This window comes from Pyxicephalus adspersus, chromosome Z, assembly GCF_032062135.1.
Source record: "Pyxicephalus adspersus chromosome Z, UCB_Pads_2.0, whole genome shotgun sequence".
Taxonomy (NCBI): Eukaryota; Metazoa; Chordata; class Amphibia; order Anura; family Pyxicephalidae; genus Pyxicephalus; species Pyxicephalus adspersus.
The window spans coordinates 25,496,323-25,514,377 of NC_092871.1; the positions used below are offsets into that span (position 1 = coordinate 25,496,323).

General features: G+C 36.1%; 1 protein-coding gene across 1 annotated transcript in view; it reads left to right on the forward strand.

The window, feature by feature from the left end:
• LOC140343001 (interleukin-13 receptor subunit alpha-1-like) overlaps window positions 1-18,055 on the forward strand; it is a 39,286-nt gene that overhangs the window by 12,808 nt on the left and 8,423 nt on the right. Inside the window, exons 2-6 of the mRNA XM_072429430.1 lie at window positions 10,872-11,017; window positions 13,128-13,275; window positions 13,975-14,095; window positions 15,897-15,947; window positions 17,306-17,490. Coding sequence (XP_072285531.1) covers window positions 10,872-11,017; window positions 13,128-13,275; window positions 13,975-14,095; window positions 15,897-15,947; window positions 17,306-17,490 — 651 coding nt within the window. The remainder of the gene's footprint in view (window positions 1-10,871; window positions 11,018-13,127; window positions 13,276-13,974; window positions 14,096-15,896; window positions 15,948-17,305; window positions 17,491-18,055) is intronic.

Sequence of the window (18,055 nt, forward strand, 5' to 3'; positions counted from 1 at the left end):
CCTTGTAGATCTCATTGTCTTTTCCTGAGGAAGCGGGCGATAGTTCTGTGAAACTCGTCGGAAAAGATACCCATTGAGATTTGTTCAGATATGTTCATGATGTGATTTATATCAGCTATTTTAAATACTGGTATAGTTTAATCTTTATTGTTTTCATAAAAATTTGCCATTTTATGTTATATACAAAAAATTGATTTAATAAAAATACATGCCTAAAAAGTCCCATATAAAACAAGAAAAAGCTTATAAAAGCATTTCCCAGCAATATTAGCCTTTAAATACTTAGTACATGTTTCATACAAATAATGCTTTGGTTTAAAAGCAGACAATACTAGACGCCAGCTTCTCTGCGTCAGCACACCTCCCCAAAGGTAAAGCTGCCTGAAATACTAGATCTTGGCACACCTGTATCTAAATATAATGCAATCAGTACACAACCCAATCTGCTAATAACACATTCAGTTCACACAAGTACATGATCCAGATGATAAAACATTAAGCATAATTAATGTATAAGAATATTTGGCCATAATACTGTGTAGAAAGATATATATTAGTTTTGTTTCTGTAGCCATAAAAATGTAACCAGTCATATTCCAGGTATGTTGCAACACATATATGTGTATAAAGAATAGATTCTTTTAGTTTAATTATTGTCATTCAAATGTGTAATATTACATCTTACAGTGAAGCTGTTCTTCATACACATGTACATATTGCATCAATCATGCGATTTATGTTGATTATGCATTGGTTAATTCTTGCAGTGTTGTTATAGAAGAAGTCTTACCGTCATACAGTTTATAAACATTGTGTTATTTTTAGAAAGATATGTTTATAAATATTAGGATTTCTCACTGTAAAAAAATCTTGATATGTACAAAGATTCCATGCATAGAAAACAACATAATAACATACAAATAATAATTTAGATTTCAAAAAGTTTTTAAATAATAAGTTATTAAAGAATCAACATATTATACATATCATTATTGACCATGATATCTTACATCAGATAGCAGGTTGATCCAAATTTACATTTACCTTTACATAAACTAAGACAGAGAGAAAGACTAAATAAAAAACAAACCACGTCCGTGGTATCTAACAGGAAAAAAAAAAAACTGAGAAAAGAAACATAAAAAAAATATACAATATAGAAAAGAAACCAAAGAAAAAAACAAATAACAATAAGTATCCCATCATTTATAACGTTTTACAGCACACATTTCGGATATTGCAACCAAATTTTCCATCTTTTAACAAAATTATCGTATATGCATGGTTATGCATAAGCGCATACGTTTTTTCCATCATTTTTGGAACGCATGATGGAACATTTTTCCATCATTTTTGGAGCGCATCATTTTTCCATCACATGCATGGTTATGCATAAGCGCATACGTTTTTTCCATCAAACATTGTATATTGAGATCATGTATCACTTCTGTAATTTCAGAATTATGGGAACTCTTCCATCTTCTCGTGAGTGCAAATTTGGCACTCAGGAGAACATGTACTAAGACTGTTTTAACATCTACAGAGAAGGTTTCTAAATAAACATGTAATAATGCCATCGCTTGTTGAGGTATAAGGGGAGTACCCACAATATCAGACATTAGACCAAAAACATTAGTCCAGAAGGGTTGAATAGATTTACAGTACCATAACAAATGGTGTAATGTACCTAGGTTGCCGCATTTCCTCCAATATTCGTTAGAGTGTTGGGCAGACATATAGGACAATTTAAGCGTTACCATTAAGATACCATTGATTAATGACTCGTTGAAAAAGGTCCAAATGTTCTGCACATTGGGTAGAACTATAAGTCATTACCATAGCAGCAGACCATTGCGATGAAGATATGTGGGATTCCAGTCCTCGTTCCCACTTCAGCATAAACTGCGTTTTACTAAACACAGTGCTTTGATTCAAATAATAATTTATTATAAAATACATAATAAACAACAAAAAACATATAACTTAAAAAAAATGAAACCTTTATGTATTATGGTTGTAGTTCCCAATATCAATGATAGTATATAGTAACATTTTTGCACCGTATTCACTTATTAATAAAAAAAGACTTTTCAGAGGTTCTATGTCCTGTATATCAAATGTTATTTCAGAGTAAAGTCACCTATGATTTGATAGTTTTGATATATTGAAAATATACTCTAAAAATTTACAAGAAAACTGTTATACCTTTAGTTTGGTATTAAGTGTTTTGAAGACAATTATTATGTTTTTAAACCAATGCTTTATTACAACTAAACATTAAGTTACGAATAAACATATACCAGCATCAGACAATGACAATAAATTAAAATAAATGTACTGGAACCATAGGGACATGGTGTTGGAAAAGGGACATTGCCTTTGAGTCCCTGCCTTTTTTATAGATGTTTGGGAGGTATGCCCGTTATATGGTTTGTCTCCCAATTTCATTATTGTGTTGTTGTCACCCTGTCACATGTGATTCTGCTAAGGACTATAGGCTGCTACGCTGACAGTTATGTAATATTATTTCTCGATTGTTACCATCAGTGACAATAAAAAGCATAGTCATTATAATTTTTTCATGGTGACTTGTCTCTTCAATATTAAATTTTAGGTAGGTCAATATGTAAAGTGAGGGTTAATACCAAACTGCCTGAAGCAATTCTCCTAGCAGGGGCAGTAGCACAGAGAAGGCAAATTCTCCTATAATATCCGCAAATTAGGGTTTTCAGCTACTTTAAATTGAATTTCTGCTATAGACATTCATTTCAATAGAATTTCAATAGATTTATTTTTTTTTTTGCAGCATTTATTATTCATACATGTATGCCTGATAAACTAAAAAAAAAAAAAACATTTTATTTATTAGGAGATCTTAAAAACTATTCTTCACTGTTGGTTGCCTTTAAAATTCCAGATGTGATGAGAAACATCTGGAGACTGATAGAGATGTGCCAGTTAAAGTGACGGAGACTAAATGTGCTCAACTATAGTCTATGTCAGACCTTAAAGATTCTGTTAATTTTGCTCCTTGCTGAGGCGTTTAAAGCTTAGAGTGCTTAATATAGTTTTTTATTAAAATATTCAAATTAAAATAATATTGTTAAATTCAAATTAAAATAAGTAAAATAGTTCAATTTATTTTAAAAAATGTCCCACTTCTACTTGTAGTTATTATGGGCTTTTTTAAAATGAATATGCCCCCCCAGGGCAAGGTAATGGATAAAAAAGCAGCTATAACTGCTATACTTACCTCTATGCTCTATATCTGACTCAGAATGAAAACATTCTTTGACGAGATAGCTGTTGTGGTTCCATCCCCAAGGAAGTATACCAAACCTCTTCATTATTAGAGATAGAGCATGGCTGCCTGAGCTGAAGAAGTATCAAAGAGGGAAGGGGACCCAGTCAGGTTATTGGGGTGAAGACATGTAAAAAAAAGTATAAAAACTTTGGAAAGCTTTGGGAAAGTAATTAGAGGGTAAGGATTTTGAGACATGATGGGTCTTCCGTCTATGTCAGCACTAGAGGTGATGTGTAACAATATATCCATTTATTCATGATGTGTCTGTAGTCTTTACGTCTTGTGGCAGAATAGAGGTACGGGTATTTTACAAATTTAGATATTGCAGTTTAGCCTGTTTTTTCTTTTTTAACATATGCCTTTCAGCTATTATTCTCTACATAATCATATGAAATAAAAGTGCTACACCTATATTCATAATAATCCTAAAATGTGTTTAGCAGGATTAGAACACACATGGCTTCATCCAACTCAATGATAAATCACTTTTTGGAAGCAATCCATGTTCTGTCTGTTAGTTTATGGAATCTCTTGGTTAATTCTACATTAGCTTTGTAATCATAACTACAGAACTCAAGGCTTCCGAGCTAGATTTGAAGCAAACCTTATGCTGACCAGACTTCCTAACTATCCTCTAATCACCTACTAAAATTAGGTGAAAATGTCGTTGGAAAGGACAAATTTACAACAATAGGAATCTTCAGCCTTCCGAGGTTTGACATGACCATATTTTTCAGTCCTGTGGAAAAGTAGTAGAGAAGGTCAGTGCATGGCAGTGGCCTTGACATGTTGTACAACCCTCATCACCCTCATTCTTGGGGCTGTAGGTGGGTAGTAAGATAAGTATTGTTCTAATGTCAGCCTAACGTCTACATTTTTAACTAACATAAGGTAGGTGATCAGAGAAGGAGAGGGGGTCCTGACCAGCATAATAGAACCTTTCATTTATGTTGTTTTTTATTACTTTCAGGGGGCCATTAATTAATTCTATCCCATTGAAGGTCAATGCTAAACTGGAGTAATAAAACATGTTGCTGTAAAGTAGCACTGCAACAGAATTAAACTAGATGCCGGCTACTTCTCAAATGTGTAACGGGCTAGAGAAAATCTTTGTTATCTACAGGGTTAAATCTCTTTCAACTCTCTTGTGTATGACTTCCCAGTATTACAGGCTCATGGGCTCATGAATACACCAAAAAACTTTTGTTGCAGCACAATAATAAGCTCAAAATACCATGTACACTGCATGTACTACCAAATGTTAATTTAATTAATAGTACAGGTAGTCCCCGAGTTAAGGACATCCAACCTTTGGATGCCTCCTAGATACGAACGGGGCTTCTCGGCTCCCTTGTGTGCAGAACAGAGGCTAGAGGGGGCAGTTTGCATGACTTGCAGAAGAAATCTTTTGCTAAGCGCAGCTGAGGTTGTGGGTGATCTTAAGGACTGAGGTCTTCATGCAACCTCTTGTAACTCTTTCATGACCAAAACAAACTCTGCAGTTGTTTCTTTTTTCATATCAAAGCACAGCTTGCTCCAGAAGTTAATAAATATGTAGGCTCCATAAAGATTTGTTTTTTTTTTTGCTTTGTTTGTGATTAACTCACAGTGAGGTTTTTATTCAGTAACTGACACCATGCTGCCTAATAATATGTTGAGACAAACATCTGTCCTAATTGCATTTATTAAAATATTGCACCTGTTCCTACTTACATACAAACTCAACTTAAGAACAAACCTATAGTCCCTATCTCGTATGTAACCCGAGGAATACCTGTTTTTTATGTTTTTCTGCATTTGTTTATTTGTTGTAGCTGCTGGTTGATCTTGCTGAAATTATATTTTTTTGTCAAAATTCAATAACAGCTGGTAAGATATGTTGGGTTAAGATAGCCAATTTATTCTGAATTACCCCAAATTAAAGTAAAGCAATAAGCTTTGGACCACACACACTACAACACACAAAACTTCTTTATATTGTGGAATAGTATAGGGCAAGTGTGTGTGTTTTTTACTGCATAGACATATAAGGGGGCCATTTGGAATAAATTGCAATGTACAAAAACCAACGGAAATCACAGTTAAAAAGCCCATTTTCAAAGTCTTAACTGCATTCAGTCTGGTCTTCAGAAAGATTAGGAAAATCAACAACATGCAGATTTTAGGTTTTCATGGTATCGTTTAAACCGAGTCTTCTTCCGTTTCTTGGGCCAGTGGCACATTTAAATATTGCTATTATTATTATACTGCTTTTGTGGTATTGGTTTACCTTCATGATTAAAATGCATAAGTATGTTACAATGCAGTTTAAATAAATCACACCTTAAAAATTTCCTGGACAATAAAGTGTTCTTGAAAGCTGTAGGATATTTGCAAAAGCAGGTGCAGTTAGAAAAAAGTCCATCCAGGAAACATCAGAACACAGTCATGCAGCTGTGTAATGTTAATATTTCACTGATCACTTGCTGAGATGTTCTATTGTTAGATTTTACTGGTATATTGTAATGCATATGGCATATCAGACTATGTGCAGAAAAAGTTTAATTTGAACCTTTATATACAGTATGTATTTTTTCATACGTGTTGTATCTGCGATGCCTTGAAGTGGGTAATGTAGCATGAAGATCACTTTAGGGGTAGGAGAAGAATTGAGGAACAGGTGCCTGGTGCTGACTACAAAACAGTTGGAGAGAACTGTATTTTACTTTACAAATATGTTTTGTTAATGATTCTTTGAACCTTTCTACTGTTTGGAAGACTTTGTGTCTAGCTGTGCCATCATTACATCCAGCCAAAACAGTATCTGATTTAGTAAACTCTGCAGGTACTATACAAACAATACAAAGTTCGTCCTTGAACTTGTTTTTAAAACATGTAGACACTCAACATTCCATATACACTGGTGAAAATATTCAATTTTCAATCACATTCCATTATTTAAAATACATATACCATAAGAAGAACATGTGGGGTTTCATCTCTTTTCAGATGAAGCAAATGCAAATGACAGGTCTGGAGTTTGCATCTTCAAAAACATGTCACAGATGAGAACTTCTATGTTTCTGTTGGGTGATCATGCTAATACCGTAGATCTAGTCCAGGATTGAAAACATTTGCTAACAAATGGCAAATGACTTTTAGGAAATAATTTCCAGGTTTGCTGATCACCCAGCTTCACTGATGAAAATCCCATATTGATTTTTTTAATATACATATGTTTTGATGAACTGGAAGGGATGCATGGTCATTTTATATTTCTAATAATAGTTTGTGTTTTCAGGAACAGATTTGCACCTGTGTTCCTCTGTAAATCTATTCCTCTTCATAGCTGACAGGGTCTGTCTAAGGGAAGATTTATTAGTGGTTGCATTGCAAATATTTCCCCGCTGTAGTTCAGCATTTGCTCTTACGTGATGAATTGAATCAGTAACCGTTGTTTAATTTACAACAGTATATGTTATTATTTAATTAAACCAGCTCAAAATGCCCGTGCTGCTTTGTACAATCTGAATGTTACGTCACTGTTTAACAGCAAAGAAATCTTGTTATATTGAAGGCTTGTAGTGGGATTTGGCTATATTCCAGCCACACCTACTAACTCACTGTTGTCACTTAATAAGATGACATACTCAGGTATTGCAAAATTTTCATCAGCAGGTACTGCATTCCATGCATACAATATGAGCTGCACGTAGGTGGTTTTCTCAGGTTGAATAAGGATGTTTGCTGTTAAAAAAAGAACTTTGAAATGCAACAGGTCTTTTGGATACTTAACCTACCTCTACAGGTGGAGATGGCATTAGTGGAAGTATATGACATAAGTTCTGCCTGTCTACAATGCACTGCTTTTGTCTGCAGTACAAAGCTTATTTGTGCTCAGATATCCTGAGTATGTGTCTGTCATGTCCAGACATAGTGTTGGGAGCTTTTGGCAACATCTAGCTTTTTGTTATAGAGTTAAAAGTTTCAACAGAAGGAAGAGAAACTGCTAAGTTTTTACTAAACATTTCATAGTAATGACAGGAGGAAATAAAAACAGAAAATGTATTACTAGCTATTCCTTATATGTGGGTCTCCTATTACCCCGGTGTAACAGGATTCAGAGGATCACATGTGCTGACAAATAGACAGAAAGGGAAGCCAGAAGAAGCAGAGGGATTTATTATTATTCATTTTAAGAACATGGCAAATAGATACAGACTGTGACACAGGAGGAGGAGGGGACCCTGCCCAGAAAGGCTTATAACCCAAGAGGAGGAGAAAGTAGCGAGTAATCAAAGGGGGGGGGTTTGGAATGATGGGAAGTAGTAAGGGTTTAAGAGACAGGAGAAAAAGGGTAGGCACGTTTCAAAAGATGAGTTTTAAGAGCTCTTTTATATGTACAGAGAGTATGAGCAAGCCTAGAAAAAGTCTAGAAAAGTCTTGGAGCCGTGCGTGTGATGAGGTTATGAGTGAGGAAGTCAGTAGTAGGTAATTGGAGGGATTTGGAGGGATTTGAAGGCAAAGCAGAGGAGCTTACGTATGATTCTAAGGTGAAATGGAAGCCAATGAAGAGAACTACAAAGAGAGGCAGCAGAAGAGGAGCGGTGAGAGTCTGGCTGCATCATTCATAATAGATTGTAGAGGAGAGAGTCGGGTTAGTGGAATACCAGAGAGGAGGATGTTACAGTAGTCCAGAGGAGAGATGAAAGAGCATGTACAAGAAGTTTGGTGGTCTCTGGGGACAGGTAGGCGTGGATTTTGGAGAGGTTGCGCAGGTGAAAGTGACAGGACCTGGAAGTTTTCTGAATCTGCAGGGTAAGGGATAATCGAAGGTGAACCAAGGGAACGTGCCTGAAGGGAAGGACCAATACCAGTGTTATTAACAGTTAGAAATATATCAAAGGACATTTAAAATGTGTGTGTGTGGGGGGGGGTGACATGATAAATTCTGTTTTATCCAGGTTGAGTTTCAGAAACATCCATGATGAGATGGTCGACAGGAAGCATAAAACCTTATAAAGGAGTGCAGTGTCACTGATACCAATGGAGTTTATGGTTTGTATTGGAAAGGGGTGAGCAACAGCATCAAAAGCAGAGGAAAGATCTAGGACAGGGGTCGGCAAAGTTTTTTGGCCACTAGGCCATTTATGGGGTGGGCGGAAGCACACTAGGCCGAACCCGCCCTAATGGCTCCACCCACCACCAGGGAACGCCCTCTGAAGTTAAATCCTTCTCCTCTGTATGCATTGCGGAGGAGACCGATTTCCCTTCAGGGAGCTTTCCCTGTTTACCGAGGCGGCAGGTAAATAGGGGAGCCACTGCAAGGGGGAGGCTCCAGCTTCGGTAGTTCCTAAAGCCGTATCTGGCCTAAAAGCCGGAGCTTGCCTACCCCTGATCTAGGAGAAGGAGAGAAAGTTTTCTGATAAATAAAACATATAGTATAAGAAATATATAAGCCACTTCCCAAAATTGCCTATGGCAGTCCCTGGTTTTAGTACTTTTCAAACCAATGGCCCAGAGTAACCGTGCAGTGATATCAGGGCTCCTGATCTGCATGCTTCTTGGAATTATTGAGTCAGAAATGATGTTTGAGACACAAGCAACAGCACAGCTATCATTTACAAAAGGCGAGGTCACAATTGGCAGCCTCTGATTCTAACTAACAAGACGTTTTCAAAAAGAAAAATATTCTTCTGGATTTCCTCCCTGTACACAACTTTAAACCAGCTGCAGTTTATACTATTCTTCCATTAGACCATTCAAAGTCAATGGTCTAATGGTCCATTCAAGGTCAAAGGTTCAATAGTATCTAGAGTGCTTTAATCAAAATTTCTATAAACCTTTTAAGTATCAAATCCACCATACAGTTGTGTATGATTTATCATAGGGTCTCAGCTGTTTCACAGCCCCTCAGAATCGATTCAATATTGCTAATGGACTTTTAATTGTGATCCTGCATCATATTTCTACCATAATATATACTTAATGATATTTGGTGTACATTAACCTAATCAAACACCTAGTGTTGCTTTTGCCATTAACTATTTTGTGTGTGTGGTATTATGAGTGTCTATATTTGTTTTTCCATTGTTGTCTATATTTGTTTTTTCCATTGTTCCATAGGGGTTTTGTTAAGCGCATTAAAATAGGAGTGCACTTGCCTTGTACATAGTAACACCAAAATGCCAACATGTTACCGAATTACTATTCAACATGCTCACTTCCCGCCAGCCATAAAGTAAACATTGCAGATTCTCTTCACTTGTGGTTTTGTTTGTGTCCCTCCTTGCAAACACAAATACATATTAGTACACAATTAAGGAATATTGCATCACAATTACACAGAATTAACACTTTGGGCTCTCTTTATAAAACAGGTAATCTGACATTCCCTAGTGGGAATCAGTTAACTGGCTTTGAAATGGATCGGAAAGCTTCCCACCAGGAATGTTTGAGAGAATGTCAGATTCCCTGTTTTATGAATATAGTCCTTTGTTTTACATGTGTCAGTTTGTGGTGTTTACCTAATACTCTACATAAAGGTATATTTGCCTATCTCCATTTAATTTTTTAAGTATGTTTTTCTATCCTAAATCACGCAGTATAAATGAACAAGCACGTTTTGTTGAGAATTTTAAAAAATATTCCCTGTAGTATGTTTGGAGACAATATCACTAAAACAGTAAAACAGGATTGCCGCCCCCCCCAGGTCCTAGGTGTAAAGTTTTCTCTGGTTATTAAGGGGTTCACTGGCGTGAGGTTAGTGGTCACTAAGCTTTTTAAAAACCTTCATCAGTATGTGTTCTCCTCCAAGTAAACCACAACAATCTGCAATCCCATCCACAGGCTTGTTCAAAATTGCTATGGCTGCCTGAATTAACAGTATCTTAGAGTGGAGTCACCTTCACCACACTTCTGGGTGATTTCCAGTATAGATGTACACAGCATTTTATTCTGCCAGATCAGATTTTAGACTTCATAGACTTCTATGCAATGCAAAAGCAGTTTGATGCAGAATAGGAGGTCAATTGCGAGTTAAAAGCACTTGTGAAGGCACTCACAGATTTAACTCCAAAGCATCTCATCTCAGCAAGATGCCTGCATCTGAAAAAACACTGATTTTCTCTATCTATATACTCCAAATCAGCCACTGAATAGTTATGTCTGTATTGCTTGTGGTATCAAATAGCTAGAAATAGTTCTTATTTGCCTGCTGCAGAAATCTTCTGGGAAAGATATGGGTTTCCTTGGTCTCTGAATGCAGAACTTCCTACCTGCTTGGCCAAACCGGAGCATTTTTAAATAATGGGGGGGGGGGGGGGCAAGACTTTCCTAGCATTGTGTTAATCAGACTGTGGGGGTAGAATCTTTTTCAAGGCGGTAGCAGAGGTTGGAAGTGGACAAGAACTGGAAAGGTCAAATGTGCATCCAACCTTCATTTTTTCTTCTGGTTTGCTACAAACTATCAAATATATCTGTGACATATAAACAAGATTACTAATGTGACAAAAAATATTACTTGTATAACTTATTGTATTTAGAAACATGTAGCCATGGTATACAATTCTTTTATATTTCCATACAGATTATCTCCCCCCACCAGCCAACATCACTTTTGGAATGGATGGAATGTTTTGTCTTCTTTTGCAGTGGAATCCTTTTGAAAACACAGCAAACTGCTCTATAAGATATAATAAAACCATTCTGTCAAAGAACGGACGTATACCACCGGTAATGCTTACATTTTAACCTTCCTTCCCTAATGCTGCATGCTTCCTTGTTTTTGGTCCCTTATCTGTTTAGTAGAGATACAGCTATGTACAATATGTGTATGTTTTTTGTTAGTGGGGATATGTAGTTTTTTCACTTTTTTTACTCAAAAATGGATGTAAAAAAAAGAGCTTATTAGGATTTATTCTTCGAATGTGTTTTGATTTTTTAAACCTTTTTTCTTCATACAGTTTGTAATTATAAATGTACATGGAGGCAGCCATATGTAAGGTATACTTACTGCTTTGCAGAGCTATACAGCAATTGTGCTTTACTATGCTTTCTCACAATCTAAATCTATGAGCAGTGGCCAACAGTGAGCCCCTGTGCAGAACTGCCATAGGGCCCCCGTGGGCACCCCCGTTAGCTGAAGAGGGTCTAAGGCCTTCATGGAGCAGCACACTTTGCACCTCCTAATATCTACCCAGTCTATGAGCCACCACCGGCTCCTGTTACTATATCCTGTAGTGAAGGCAAATTGAATACCAGACCATGGTGTAATACCCAGTATCTCACACTCAAATAAACAATCTTCTACTGCAAGAACTTTTAATTTTTTAAGCCTATCGAGTTATTTAAATAAGAATTTACTTTGTTTTCTGAAAAACCAGAAGGTTTCACAAATGTAAACTTTTTGATGACTAACAAGAATACTTAGAGGTCATATATAAACATGTGTATTGTTTTTCTGCTGCCATACTATTGCTAATGCACATTATTAAAGCACTATATGCTTTACAAGTGTATATGGGGCTCTGTTGGCTTTAAAAGTTCAGGAGGTAAACTTTGCCATACAAAGATGACCAGCTCTTTGCTAATCATCGATCTCTCTCTGCTGTATTGAGGCTGTTATTTTAGTTCACATTACTACTAAGACTGTAAAGCAGAACTAAACTTTAAAAAAAAATGGTAAATATACCTGCCTAATCATACTTTTTTCATTACCCTGACCTGTCCTTGCTCCAGATGTTCTAACCTATTGGCCAAGATCACCTGACCTAGCCATCTTCATTTAGTATGGGTGTAGGATTTTCAGGCCTTTTCATTGTTGGGATGACGTAATTCACATCAGTCCCCTTTTACTAACTTATTTTGCTACTCCTTTGACCATGCTATTCACAGACATGGATATGTATATTACCATGTAATCATCCAGTTTAAAAACTTGAGAAAAAACAGAAATCTCTTCTCACTTGGGATGCTATTTTACAACCAAGGAGCCTTAAATTGAATATGCAATTTGGGGACCCCAGGGTCACCTTCATGGCAAAAAGCACTGGGGTAAAGCCAATGGGCTCTTAGCCATTTATACCTGCCCACTTACAAAACTATAAATGTGATACCATGCTACCCTGCCAGATAAAGCTATTGGCTTGCCTTCCTTGAACCCCAGAACCCCAGTTTAAAAATGTAGAAGGAAATTAGGGACTCCTGTAGCATTTCATGCTACCCTGTCACATATCACTATCCACATACCTTCTATGAACCGCAGTTTCTTTGGAACTGTGAGGTTTACATGACTGAAATATAAGCGGAAGTGGGCAACTCTTGTGGCTAACATCCACTAAAGTTTTATCACTATGACAAATGGCTAACCCCCAACAATTTCCTCACTACACTTACAAAAACTATCATACCATGCTACCCTGTCACATATAATGTAAACGATTCCTTCTTTGAACCTGTTTCTCTGGAATGAATGAGAAAGTAGACGTTAAGTGTATCTTGCCCTTTGGTACCATTCTCCCTAATGATTGATAACCATGCCAGTTACTGTCCCCGAGCTCCTGGGCATTACCACAAGTTTTTTCTGGCATTTACAAACTTATTTATGCAATTGTAAAAGGGTGTATTTTTATTTATTTATTTGTATTATGCTATGATGTCTTATTTCTAGCCACAGGTTTTTTTCATGAGCAAACTTTTTAGCGGCACGTACATGAGCATCTGTTTCATTAAAGTTCTGTTTTAATGAAAAAGTTATAGTTCTCTGCAGGTTATTTTAGGATTTCTGGTATCTACTTTGCAGAAAAACCACCACAGAGAGTAATTTGAATCTTCTGTTTTTCAGCCGCGAGAAAGAGGAAAGCTATCACAATATTCGGTACACATTGATAAAGTTGATTTAAATGAGGAAATAATCTTTATTATTCAAGCTGAATGTAACAATACAAACATCATTAGTATGAATTCATCTCTGGCTGTACAACTGGCGCCAGGTGAGGGATTTAAATGGTTATTTATCCGTTGTAATAAAGTATAACTTCTTTCTTGCTGAGAAAAAAAAAATCTATATAAATGATCTGCAAATTTCGCATGGATTTAACAAAAACACATTTTTGTAGATGCATACATTTATCTTCTTCCAAAGAAACTTTTATTTGTTCTGCCATGTCTTTTCTCAAACAGATTTCTAAAAAGGAGTATCATTATAAACACCTAACCAATCTCAATGTTGTAATGAGAACAGTGCCAGTGCCTTCACCTTGAGTAATGCAAAGCCAAAAAATAATCGCATCTAAAGTTCCCATTCTACATATTGCTATAAATTTAAAATAAACGTGAGCCAATTAAACTAGCAGAATATATTACCCTTCTGTATTGTCAGTTTTTTTTTTTTTTGCAGAATTTATGTTATCAATGTTTGATTAAGAGTAGAGTTTTTACTTAAACTGTATCTATAGCCAAAACTTTTTTATTCCTTTTTGGATATTGTGGAATTTTTAGTACCTCTGTCAGGTTTTACTATCTAGCACTTATTTAGGGTAGTCCAAATCAAACTTGAAAATGTTGAAATACTTCTTCAAACTTATCTATGGAATTTTGTACATCAGTCTATATTGTGTAAATGATTGTACTGAAATGAGTTTAAATTTTTAATATAAATTTGCTGGTATTAATTTACTTTTGCTTGGCAGGTGATCCACATACTGCAGTGAGAAACTTTAGCTGCATTTGGCACTATTCAGAATATATACACTGCACCTGGCAGCCTGGTCTACAAACACCTCCCGATGTCAACTACACCCTGATTTATTGGTTGGTATGAAATGATTCATATTACATGTTAATAAATAACCACTTGTATTACAAGCTCTTTTTAATCCAGCAAAATACGTAAATAGTAGTGAAAACAAATAGTCGTGTATAAAAATCCCCAAAACGGATGTTAAAGATTTTCAGGCAGTTAAAAAACCCATAAAAAAAATTCAACCCGCCTTTGTAAATGTAATTAATAAACAATTATTTTTTAATTTAAATGCTTGCAGTTTAATTAGTTAAATTTGGCAGAAAGATGAGTTCATTAGTCTGCTGCTTATCCTTCCACTGTCCAATCACAGGGTGAAGATAGGGAGGAGACCTACAAATGTTACTGAACTGCAACAGAAAAAAAATAGGTTGTTATGCTCCAGGTTAAACAGCTTTTTTTTATATTTTTCATCTGTGTGCTTAGATGGTTGACTGAAGATCAACTAAATCCGAATGCCAGGTAAAAACTAATAAATACAAGTGTGAACTGTTTTATCTGCCATTTGTAGTGTTGTCCAGTCACATTATGATGCATGGATTCTCCTGGACAGCAATGCCATGGAAGTGAAAATGTTAAGGTACACAGTAGTAACACCTTGAAATTAGCAGCCTGCTGATTGGACAGTGGAGGATTATTAAATCGCTGCTAACCTGCCAATCAGATACCCTGCTCACTCTCTTCTCCCATCTGCCCATGGGTATGCAGCAGAACTTGACTACCCCATTCTGCCCTTTTCTTTCCCAAGCTGGGTAATGCTAATGGAAGGATAACGGATTCTGATAATAATAAAATATTTTCAGGTAAGCTAGCTGTATGTAAAAATGCAAACAAATGGTTTTATCATAACACATATACGTATTACATCCAATTGTACTTGTACCATGAGTTGAGCTTTAAAAATGATTTATGAAATTGGTTTTGCTGGTCTTAATATATTTTAAGAGATTAAATGCATTTTTAAGGCAATCTATAGTATTATACTCATGTTTACTTTTATATCTTCCATATATACTTACATATTTACTCTTGTGGCTTTTGGTAGTACTTTATAATTATTGTGGTTTATTTTTCCTCTTTTCGTGGCTAATACAAATCTGGTTTAGTGCGTTGTGTTGAAATGTGCAGTTTCTTTGTGGCTGAATATCTCAGCAGTTGATTAGCAGGGATGATGACTGTATGTCTGATATTCTATTAGGCATAAGAGTAGCCTTTGTAAACTTTTTACCCTTGAAGATGTGTTCATGCTAAAATCAGTTTATTTGGGGTCATTAGGAAAAAGGGCTCTTATATACGTGGCCAGTGGAAAAGATGCGGCCAGTGCTAGAATGCCACTTTTATAGACCACCTAAATGTTCTTCAGGTCATGAAGCTGCCCTTCTATGTGGCTTTGGCCCTAGAACCATGCAGGCATCATTAAACATAAGGTCAATCAGCCACAGCACAAGAAACCCCTAGAAACCTGTAGACAAGCCCCAGGGTACCACAAACCCCTGGTAGGGAATATCTGCACTGTAAAAAACATTTACTAAATATTATCATAAAACCAGCATACTGATAGTACTCAGTATAGATTCCCATTGTACTAAAGCAGTTCAAAGATATTGCTAAGATAAAATGTTGCTAAATGTTGCTTTACAGGGCATGGCAGTTCTACGACCTTGTGGGTCTGATTGTCTAATGAGATTTATAAAACATCATACCACTGCTGTCAACAGTTTAAGGTCAACAGGAAAAAAAGAATGTATTGAAAGTGTAAAGAGATTGTATATAAGGTATTCAGTATTTACATTCTCTTTTTATTGTATGCAGGACAAGTGAGGAAGCATCGTGTACCCGAGCAAATTTTTCAAATTCTAAACAGTAAGTTGAAGAGAAAAAAAATTATGACTGCAACTACTTGTGTGTGTGTGTATATATATATATATGTATATATATATATATATATATATATATACTTTAAGGTCATTACAGGGGGACAGGGGGCACTCTATGTGACTGGAGGAAAAAAAGTTTATCTCTGAATAGGAAAAGAGATTCTTCACTGTAAGGTCTGTGAAAATGTGGAATCGGCTCCCTCGGCAAGTAGTTTTAGCAACTACTATATAATGTTTTAATAAAAAGCTGGATGCTTTTCTAGAAGAACAGAATAAAACAGGGTATTAAAATGTTAAAGTAAGGATAACAGAGACTGTTGATGCAGGGAACATCCGTTTGCCTCATTTGATCAGGAAATAATTTTTTTTCCCTGTTGGAGCAAATTGAACCATTTTTTTGCCTTCCTCTGGATCTAGGGTGCTTTGTAACTGTAAAAAAAATTGACCTGGGTTACATTTAGATCCTTGGTTCATCCAAGTGGTAATGTTGCAGTTTTCCATTTTCATGCAATATTAAACTGATCAAATAAAAGTAGTTGAAAACTTTTTTTTGCAGGCGTTGGTACTTTTTATTCCAACCCTGCCGTCCCTTTCTACAACAGGGAACATTTTTATGTATACAAAGTCAAAAGCCATGCTATTTGCAATATTATATATTTGTTATTGCAATTATAAAGGAAATTTCCTCCCAATAAATAATGCATTCGTTCACATTCATCTTTTAGCTCTGTTTTGTATATGAATAAACCAAAAAGTTACCTTAGTCCATCCCCTACTTTAAAAAAAACATTTTTCTCAGAGCAATGTGCAATAATTATGACCCAAGCATGTGCCACTGTCTTCTTACAGTACAAGCAAAATTATCGAAAATAAAATGTTTGAGTTAAATTATAAGGCAATTTGCCTAACACCCAACGTTCTTTGTATGGCACAACTAAAGGTGAATGTTTGGCTGGATATGAAGTAACTATTTAGTGCATACGGGGAAGACACAGACAATGAACAGATTACCAATGAGCAATGTCTCATTGGTAGCAGGAGACATGAAATTCATCCTTCCATGTCTTTGCACAATTTTCCATTTGCAGTTAATGCGACTATTTTCGTACAAGGCTGTCATGGTTTGTAGGCTGGACTACTAATATGTCTGTCTATCTTCACCCCATTACACGGTGGTTGATGGGATTCATATTATAAATATTAACTAACACAGCTACCATCAGGACTGTTAAGCTGCGATATGTAACAATTTTGGTGTTAGGTTTACCTACACTATATTGTCCATTTAGTCAAACATTTAGTTTCCAATATTTATCGTGTTTCTAATTGTTCTCTTGATTTTAGGTTTCATGATTTGTTGCCTTCAGGGAGTTCCTGCTACAACTTTACGTACAACAATGGGATTCCTAATGGGTGCCAGTTTAAATTTCAAAAATCGTTCACTACATTAACCAAGCTTGTAGTAGCAGTGTCAGATTGGTCAAAGAGTGTGAAGCCATACCTCTATTTCGTGAGCACCAATGACATAGGTATGTAGAATCGATTGCACAAAATAGAGATCATTTGATATAAAAAAAATTCACTGTTATCATCAAGCACAAGAGATATTACTAAACACCATTTCATCACAGAGCCTTGTGCGGTATCTTAGGTAAACTTCCTTATTCTTATCTGTTAAATTTTATGTGACACAACCTCAAAAATGTTTTAGTTACGGTGACTTAACTTAAGGTTATACATTTAAATTAGGCAATTCTTGTTTCCCTGTAAAGTCATCTTGAAGGGTAATTTTACAGAGAGTTCTCTGTACTTGCTTTCCATTTGCGTTGTCTTCTTTTGCTGCAAATGGAATCCTATTGCTGCTTCTGTATTTTCTAGAAAATTTAGGGGCATGAGACCACTTTCTTAAAGTCGCTATTTGTTCCATTGTTGTGATTAATGCATATTTTAAAGCAGGGGTCGGCAAACTCCGGCCTTTAGGCCAGATACGGCCTAGCCGGTGGTTCGTTCCAGCCTAATGCCCATTGGCCGATCCCGTCTAATGCCGGCCGACCAGGGGGCGTTATGAACTACCAGAGCCACAGCCGCCAGAGC